Below are 9,721 nucleotides of genomic sequence, written 5' to 3' on the forward strand. Positions count from 1 at the left end.
TTTACTAATTGAGGAGTTGGATCTTTACAGGTACATAAAGATCACAAGGCTCTAACTCACTTGGATTGCAAGGCAATAGCTCCTTCTGCTGATCTGAACATCATTACAAGGCACCTTTAACCACAAAGCTACATGGCCAACACAGCTGTAATTAAGTTTAATGTAATCAAAGCATATGACTATGGCCTTATGTGCATATTATATAACTCATTTGTAGTACAAAGATGAAAGGTGAGGCTGAGCCAATCCAAGTACCATAGTCTACAGTGTCACCCTTTTGATCTTCTCCAGTACCTTGCAGTCATATGATCAACCAGCATGTTTTCACTCCTCCCAGGACTCCCAACTTCACGTCGTGTACCCAAAGAAGCCATGTCATATATGCAACGCAGTCTGTTTTCCAGGAAACCAAGTATTCCACTCCTCTAGAGTCTTCAAACTGGATGTTAAGATTCCCAGAGCTTTTGCCTATGCAATCAATTTTGACTAAAATAAATGCAGAAATACATTTACATTGTACATGAAGACATGCCTGGCCTTTGTCAGCCACAACTGGACTCTGGGCACTATAGTATTTCTCAGGTCTGATATGGTCAGGTCAAACCATGTTTCTCTGCATTCCAGATTTTTCTTCTGCTAAGAACTTTACTATAGAAACATAGAACTGAGGTGTTAGTTCTATGGTGTTAGAGCTCCACTCTAATGGAGCTGCAGTAGGCCTCTGGGAATTAAGCGAACAGGTAGCCTAACAGACTGAGTTGGGAGAATCATGGTCTTTGCCACTACTTAGAAGTTGTCTTACTGAACCAGAGGATTACACCATAACCCATAAGCTACGAAGGAGTATAGTTCCCTCTACAGAGATCACCTTTAATTCACTAGAAAAAAAAAATCTTACCATTACTTGTCAGCAAAACAGAAGTGCAGCCTGCATCACTCTTCCAGCTCTTGTCTACGTAAGACCAGTACACAGTGTGCTCTTTCCACAAGTTTAATAGTTACAAAAGGATACTATTGTTCTATATGCAGCACATGGCTAACCACATACACTGTATTGTCACTAAAGTCAATAGGGCATGATGTACAGATATTGATCATTAGGGTTTTCTATGAAGTTACTATCAACAGGACAAACTTTCCTTCAAGTAAAAAAAAAGTTACTGTTTAAACCTATAGCATGATCCCTTGACTCAAATGCAACGATTTAGTCAAAGTTCAGTAACTGGTACTTGCTCTTTATGTAAGGCATACTAGTTTCCACTCAGAATGAAAGTTTACTTCTGCTTGGAGAAATACTCTTTGCTCTTCTGAACATCGGGCTTGATTGTGTCACTGCCAGGCTTCCAGCCAGCTGGGCACACTGAAACAATAAGAACACATCAGCAGGAGTGGCTGGGAAAGCTTAATGTTTTATACAAACACCAACGCACACTAGCAACAACTCACAGCTTTTAAGATTTTTTGCAACATACTGAATGTGTATTAATCACTTTGGCATTATGTCCAGCTCTCAGCTTCTGAGCATTGCTATATACCTTATTCTAGCTATATACCTTATTCTAGCCTAGACTTCAGTCTTAGTTCTGCAAGAAGAGCTTCACCAGATTTTGACTACTCCAGGGCACAGTAAACCTCAAAATGTTTCATCTGCAAGACATGTGACTGCCCTATCATCATATATTAGGGATGCCTCCTCAGCTGAAGTAGGAAATAGAACATGGCATACAAATTAAGAAACATTGACACTCCTTGGGCTAGAGCGTAAGTATAATAGCAGCTTGTTTTATTAAAGTGTGCCACTGATTTACCAGTTCTGAAGCAAGTTAAGCGTGACCAATAGCAATGCCTGTAATTAACTAATGACAGCTAAATACTATTAACACCTGTACAGAAACCCTGGCTTTAAATAAACCATGTCAAAGCTTTTGTATACGGTTTTGTTTTTTGTTTTTTTTTTTTAATTTCTAGGAAAAGCAACCAGCCTCAAGCACCTTTGTATCACTCTTGTACTACAGACACAAACTCTTGGCCATTTTCCCCTTCACTTAGCCTCAGTATTCATGGACACAAATCAGCAGGCTTTCAGAAAATGTAGATGCTCTAACAGGATGCTTAATAAACATGTCATCAGTACCAATTGTGTCAGCCTGCAGAGTCTGAGAGCTGAGTCTAAGTTATGCTTGCCTTTACAGGCTGAACTATGACATGCTCTTCAGCATTTGAGTATTTTCCAATTGAAGGGTATTGAAGAGTATTGTCTAACTGAAGAAGAGAGATTACTGCTATGTACTTGCCAAGATGCCCAATGCTTAATTTAAGTGATTTCAACATCAGGCAAATACTTAATGGACTATTAACCAGAATAGGGTTACATGGTGTTATAGTGTTTTGAACAAACAGCTTTACAGAAACAGCTTCATTACAACAGCACAAATCTATACATGTACTTAGTACCTTTCAGCAAATCTATTTAACCTGGTTAGTTAATACTGTTCTCCAGAGACCTGTTTAGAATTAGAGAGAACCCTTACCTTCCCCATGTTTATCTGTGAACTGGAAGGCCTGCACAAGCCTGAGAGTCTCATCAACAGAACGGCCAACGGGAAGATCGTTGATAGTTATCTGCCTCAAGATCCCCTTCTCATCAATTATGAACAGACCCCTACAAAGACAAACCTCGAGTTAAACACAGGTTCTGAAAGATTTGCCTGAAGCGAGTTTCAGAAACAATATTCTACCACACCACTAAGTCTTGTGATCTAGTATTACTGACCTCTTCCTTTCCCAAAAAGGAAAAGCCCTCTGTGTATACTAATACTAGTACAACACCATAATAAAATAATTGTACATTCAACAGGAGCTAAGAGAGACAGTAGGTAAATATGAAATTAAGTGTTCCCTTCCTGTGTTTATTTTGATTTAAGGAATATACCAGTTGAAAGAAAATGAAAGAAGGAAAAGGGGAATTAAAGGAGCATTCCTTCTGAAGCAGAAAAACTATGCAGTTCTTAGAAATACAGCTATGGCCAATCAGTTAGTCCTCTAAAGTCACATGAAGAATTAGCAGAAGTTCAGCTTCCTCAGCAACTTCAACCGTTCAGTTGACTAAAAGATAAGGCATGGCTTTCAATTCCTCTGTACTTTAGTCACTAAATACCTCTAATCCCTTTCATGACTATGTACATCTTGTATTAGCCATGTTTGCATAAGCTCACCTGCATGAGGCTTCTGCATCATGTAGATAGGTAATGCTCTAAGTAATGCTGTTATCAAAGGAAAGCAGCAGACATTTATCTAGCTTACCAAAACCATAAGAAGTCTAAACAAGTAACGTCTCTCCTTGTAGAAGTGTGATAGCTTAAAGCAGCTTACATCTCGAATAGCCAAGGACTTCAGTTTCTTGAAAGTGTTCAAGTATATGCAAGTTCTGTGTTAAAGTTGTATGTTGCAATAACATTAACAAGTTTACCTTATTGCTCATTACCTGTATGCAATACCTTCATCCTCTTTAAGTACTCCGTAGTCTTTGGCAATGACACGCTTTGTGTCAGAAACCAGTGGGATTTTCATAGTGCCCAAACCACCTTGTTTCTTAGGAGTGTTGATCCTAAAACCAGAATTTTTAAGAAAAAATTGACAGTTTATAAGGTACAACAGAAGCTCAGAAGCACTTGGAATTGACAGTACTTCCTACATGCCTTTATTTGACACACCAGTAAACTAAGCATTAAGTCTGAACACACAGAACCCAGTTCCTGCAAGAATTCAGGCCAGGCACAATACTGTGTTAGGTTAAAAGGCTGATTCTTACCAGGCAAGGTGACAGAAGTGAGAGTCAACAGAAGCTCCAATTATTTCACAGTTAATTTTCTTGAATTCATCAGCTCTGTCACTGTATGCGATAATTTCGGTTGGACAGACAAAAGTGAAGTCCAGAGGGTAGAAGAAGAACACAACATATTTTCCTAGGAGAGCAATGTCACCAGTTAATCTCTTACTTTAGGTTCTATAGCAGTTGTAATATCCAGTACCAAACCTGCAGATAGTGACAGAAGAGAATAACTTGCTAGTACTTCAGTAGAAAGAAGCTTCATTTGTTAGAGGGAAGTCTGCTTTCCACCAACAGATAAACCCACAAGATTTTGTAGTTCCACCTAACATTTTAGAGATGTTGTATCAGTCTCAAACTGACTGAATCTAGGACAAGGCTTACTTGTTCTATTTTAGAGGAATTTTATGCTGATTACCAACAATCATCATAGCTAGGACATTCAGCCACACTGTCAACAGCCTCTCAAACATACTCCAGCCAGCAATCAATAAAATCACTGTAAATTGTCTACAGTCAAGTGGTCACTATTACTTAGAAACCAAATCAAAGGCTTAATTAGATGCTCCCCCTCCCCACCCCCCCAACTCCTGCACATGGGGAGACTGCATTGGTGTAATTAGATGCACATAAGCCTACCTCTATAGTCAGAGAGCTTGATGTCTTTGAATTGCCCATCTGGCATTACAGCTGTGGCAGTAAACTCAGGGGCTGGTTTTCCAATGAAAGCCTTTCCTGAAGACATCTTGATTTAATCTAGAAAAGAATTAACAGTGCAGTTTAGATAGCAGTATGTTTGAATAAATGCTTACTTCCAGGTGCAAAGCGTCTTATCAGTTTAAGCATCGACAGGACAGTTAATCAGTATTTAATCTTGCAGCAAGGCTGAAGAGTAAAATTCATTTCAAGCTCATCATCTGAGTAGTCAGGTATCCAGATGAAACTACTAAGTAGATTCCTTATGACACATTAGTCTCCTAACAATTCAATTGTTATCTTTGACCAGTAACAGCTCTTTATAGGCTGGAAGAGTCTAGAGTTCTAGCAGTACTCGCTAAGTCTTCCAGCTCCAATAGGTGGATGAGTTAGGAAGCCTTTCTTCTTAACTTCTGATGAGGAGACTCTTGTTCAAGTTCACAAGGGAACGTAAGACCTCAAACCTTGTCTCCTTGGTTATCCAAGCGGAGTTTTGTTAATCTCCAAGAGAACAACGCTCTCCATAACTACAGTTCAGCCTTGCAAATAAAGAAACCTTGTTTTATTTGCAAACAAAAGGCTCACGGTCCACTTTGATTCCCATTTTACACTGACGACTAAAGCCTCACAAAGTCTTAAAGCAGTGAAACCAGGCTGTTTCCCCTGAACATTTCAGTCTACTGAAAAAGAGTAAGAAGGTACATAAGGCTAAGAAAGTTTACTTCTGGCCACCAGCCCTGACACCTAGTCCTTTGTAGCATGCCCTGTACAGCACTTCTGCTCAGTCCACAGATGCAGCATTTGTATAGCACTTCAGAGTTCCAGTTACTTCCAGAGCACTCTTTCAAACAGACAACTTCATGAACCCAGTTCCTTCAGCTCAGCCTTCAAGCCATCTCACTGAAGTCACTTTACATGCTGTAAAAGAATTACCTGGCATGGAGACACAAGCCTCTGAGAGGTTAGTATTACCGAGTCTCACATTGCTATGGAAAGCTGAGATTCAAAGACCTTGCTCATAAACCCTGCTCGCATGGCACAAAGTCCATTCCATAACAGGTCAGACACACTTCATTCCTTGGCTCCTTCTCCCTTGCCACAACTCCTAGAGAGTTACCTCAGATGTCATAAGGATTTAGTTTTCATTCAAGTTTAAACCGATCAATTTAGAGCTTCTATTAATAAGAAAAACATTTGAAGATTCCTCTTATATGCAGAGAAGACACTAACCTGCTCCTTCATTTCACTTTGCAAAATGCCACCTTACTCAGCAAGTTTAACTGCCTCACACAACAATTTCCACATTTCTAATTCATCTGAGGGATTCACCTTCAAATGCAGCAAGCCAGTACATAATCTTACGAACCAAGGTAGCCAGAACTGCAAAGCATTCATAAGACTGTACTGAAACTGTCTAGCATGATGACATTAATAACCCCTCTGATTACTTCACGGAGCCATTAATGCAGATGCAATTCTGAAACTGCCATTGCACAGCATTTCTGAGACACCCTCAACTAGAAAGTTCCATCTTGCAAGTAATACCTATTTTATCTGGAGGACGTGACCCCACATTTCACCAGGGAATTGCCTTCTTTCCCTGTACTCAAGCTCAAGGTCATCCTTTTGCTCAGTACCACGCCAGACCTATATTTGTTCCATCAGCACTCCTCTGCAGCATAATACTAGAGATTCGGTGTCAAATAAATGCAGTCAGGCTGCTCTACGACATTTCCCCTTTATGATGGGGGAATTATTGCCCCTTTCTGGACGACCTAGAAGCCCTTCACATCAGGTTAGACGATTTAGCGGTACTGTACTGCAAGAGCTGCAGCAAGTGCTCCGAGGAAAACAGATGCAAGTTGCCACCGCCTGCTCTCCCAGGCAGGGGCAGCACACAGCCGCGTGCTCTGCTTGGATTTTCAGCCACAGCGTTTCCTAATCCGCAGAGGAACAGAGCACAGACTGCGCGCGAGTTCCTGTCATTCTACAAGAACGGTGCTGCACATCAAGCGCAGCTCCACCAGCTCACGGCGCCTCGGCTGCTCGCGGCCTCGCTCAGCGCCACGCTGTAATTAGAACAAGCCGGGCCCGCATCCCAACTGGAAATTCATGCCTTTAGGATACTCCAACAGGAGCGAAAGGCCATTCCAAAACACAGCAGCCTTCCCCTTCACCACCCCCTACATAGCCACAGCGATGCGGTGAAGGTACCGAGCTGCGGTCGGAGAAGGGCGGTACCGCCATTCAGCTCCCGGCGGGGACGGCCCGCACAAACCGCTGGGCGCCCCGCAGCCGGGCCCTCCGCGAGCACGGCGCCCGAGGCCGGATCCGGCCCCGCACCGCTCCTCCCCGCACGGCACCGGGAGGCGGCGCGCAGGGAGCTGAGCCCAACCCCTCTGCCCCGCAGCCCTTTCTTTAAAGAAAAGGGGAAAAAAAACATACGCCAAACGGCTACAGAAAGCGATATTTCCAGCAGAGCCCTCCTCAGAGATCAGGGTGCAGAGCGGGCTTCGCTCGAGCCTTCTGCGAGGACAGGGAAAAAGAGAAGGGAGGATGGGACAAAGCCATAAGCGAAAGCAACGCGCAACCCCAACCCCTCAAGAGACCCCCACCCCAAGCACCGCCTGCGGGGCGCACGGTCCCTCCCGGCTCCAGGCTCCCCGCCCCCACTCACACAAAGAGGCAGACACCCGCACAGCCCCACGCTCCACACGCCAGCAGGAAGCCGCGAACTGCGGCAGCCCCCGCCGCGCCGCCCCTTTATAGCGGCCCCGATCTCGCGAGGAGACGGGCGCGGCGCTCCCGGTCCGTTCCCTCCCTCCCGCCTTCCCGGGCCGCCCGCAGAGGCAGCATGACTCGGCACAACGCTGCCGCTGCTGGAGAGGCGCCGCGTCGCTTATCTGCCCCGCGCTGTAAGGCGGCTGGGGAACGGCGGTGCCGGGGAAATAGTCGGTGCAGTGGCTGGAAGCGGTTCACGGGAAGATGACTCAGATGGATCGTTGCAATTAATGGCTTTCATACCTTAATAGAACCAAGCCACAATAATTAGGAGTCATCAGAGAGGTAGAGGATACGCTGGATTTTGAGGAAGAATGAGATAGAGCTGGTATTTGCCATTTTTGTGAATGGGAGTTTGCCACTGACTTCAGTATCGATGAAAGTTGGACCTGTTATCGCAGCGTGCGTTCAGTGCCCTATAGCCCTGGGGTCAGAGCTGCCTGCTGTTACTTAACATCAGCGCGGTAAGGAGAACTGAGGTCTATAAATTGAGGTATCGCTTCAGGTCAGGTACATGGGACCCCGAACGGCCAGGCAGTCCTAATGAACACCTCTACAACAAGGTGCTCTCCCGCAGCTCTAGCGTATTTACCAGTGCACAAAGCAGTAGTGTCTTCCTCATGGACTCAGTGCTTGTTACGCCCATTTCTCACACTTTCACGTGCATTACGTACCCATTTTGTACAGCTGCCATGATGCACTTTGTGTTTTGGGTTTGTGCCTTCAGCACTGCATTTCCATTCATATGTCCTTGACCTCATTATTATTATTTTTATTATTATTTTCTGAGCTACTCTTTCCAAACATCAGTTTCTGGACATTATGGAGAGAGAAACTGTCAGGGCTGCTCCTTGACCAGTGAGCCCTTTTCAGTCTTTAGGTGCAAGATACCATTTAGAACCAAAAAGAAGTTACTCAAGAAAGAAAGGGCACATCTACACACACAGGTGCAGGGAGCACACCGTGCTGGGAGCACGCTGCTCTCGGCACAGCGGAGAAGCCCTGATGTGCTCTGCTAAACCAGCTGCCAGACAGGGTCAGCTCGTACCTGGTTCACACGGAACTGCAGGAGCACAAGCGCAGGCCTCTCTGCCTGTGGCTGTGGCCACAATACGCAGGCTGTGTACCAACAGAGGAGCTGGCTGGAGCAGTGACGTGCTCAGCTGTGGCAGAATTTGAGGATGTTACCTGTCCCCAGGACTTCTGGAGCAGGAGGAACACAGCCAGAACAGCAGTGGGAGCTGAGCTTGGGTGATGGGCACCCTGGGCACGGCCCCTAAGCAGATACACATCACTTCTACAGCGGAGAAGATCCCTGCATGCCCTCTAAAGCCAGCACATCAGGACTTGTGTGTCCTGTACATGTGCGTGTCCTGTAGAGCTGACCTCTGCATGTACATACAGCTCAATGAATTTTAACATACTGAATTTACTGTATACACATAATATTGGAGCATAGTATCAATAAAATCCTGTACACGTGGGGACTTTTTAACATAATACATGTAAAAAGTCATTCATAAGGCAACAGATCAGGTGTTCCCAGGCCTCTGGGCATTCATGCACAAGCACACTAGTTTCAATAAAAACAATTACCTATCATTAAATATACAAGGCGCGTATTTTGTTTTCCTTGTTTTGCCCAAGTGAAGACTGTGTTTCTAGGTCAAAATGTCCTGCATAGCCTCTTCCTTCCTACACATCTCTCTTTTGAAAAATTTGTTATTAACATGCTTTATTAGCACGTCTTGATAATATCTACTTTTTGATGGCAAGACATTTTACTTTTCATTACCTTTTCTATTTTATTTCCTATTACATTATTGGAAGCTGAGGTTTGTTTAAGATTTCATATGTGACGTTAATATAATTCAGGAATTTTTGATTTCATTAAGTCTGTTGATTTTCAAATGGATTTCAGATTGGCAAAGTCTCCAAAAATAAATAAAATCCATCAGGTTTTCCTTCCCCTTTATTCTTTCCCTTTCCCAGTGTTGCATTTCCTCTCTTACTTTTGTCTCATCTTTTCTGTGCACTCTTTCCACCTCCTGCGTTTTGTCAGAACAGGCCGCACCAGAAAAATCTGGTCATGTGAGTGCCCAAGAGATTAATTAACCTTTGTGCTTTTAGGTCTCCCGAGCAACTGAAGTCAGAAAGAATCTGCAGCAGGATGATCTTTCTGGAAGCAAGCAGCAGGCTCTTCAGAGCTCTGTTAGACATACATTTTGCCTTACTCCCAATACAATCTTACTATTCCTTTTGCATTCTTTATGTATATAGTTTATAAATTACAAAGATGGAAGCCTGGAGTAAACATCAAAGCTGGCTGTGGTTCTCCTTAGCCGTGTTTAGGATGAGGTACGCAGCCCTGTAAGCCTAGAGCAGTCAGCTCAGCCACAGAGCCCATTCTGCTCC

The 9,721-nt window shown here is 43.9% G+C and overlaps 1 protein-coding gene across 1 annotated transcript; it reads right to left on the bottom strand.

Annotated features, from left to right (window-relative positions):
• PRDX1 (peroxiredoxin 1) lies at positions 976-7,359 on the bottom strand. The gene is made up of 6 exons (XM_021405613.1): positions 7,203-7,359; positions 4,469-4,585; positions 3,812-3,965; positions 3,485-3,607; positions 2,532-2,662; positions 976-1,360 (listed from the first exon to the last, which is right to left on the bottom strand). Exons 2-6 carry the CDS (start codon positions 4,572-4,574, stop codon positions 1,275-1,277), a joined length of 600 nt encoding a protein of 199 aa, XP_021261288.1. The 5' UTR covers positions 4,575-4,585; positions 7,203-7,359; the 3' UTR covers positions 976-1,274.

Source organism: Numida meleagris, chromosome 7 (genome assembly GCF_002078875.1).
Source record: "Numida meleagris isolate 19003 breed g44 Domestic line chromosome 7, NumMel1.0, whole genome shotgun sequence".
Lineage (NCBI taxonomy): Eukaryota > Metazoa > Chordata > Aves > Galliformes > Numididae > Numida > Numida meleagris.

Coding starts and splice junctions, on each gene's coding strand:
- PRDX1 (XM_021405613.1), bottom strand. CDS start 4,574: ATGTCTTCAGGAAAGGCTTTCATTGGAAAACCAGCCCCTGAGTTTACT. Junction 3,966..4,468: donor CAAGCTCTCTGACTATAGAG/GTAGGCTTATGT, acceptor TTGCTCTCCTAG/GAAAATATGTTGTGTTCTTC. Junction 2,663..3,484: donor GATGAAGGTATTGCATACAG/GTAATGAGCAAT, acceptor TTGTCTTTGTAG/GGGTCTGTTCATAATTGATG.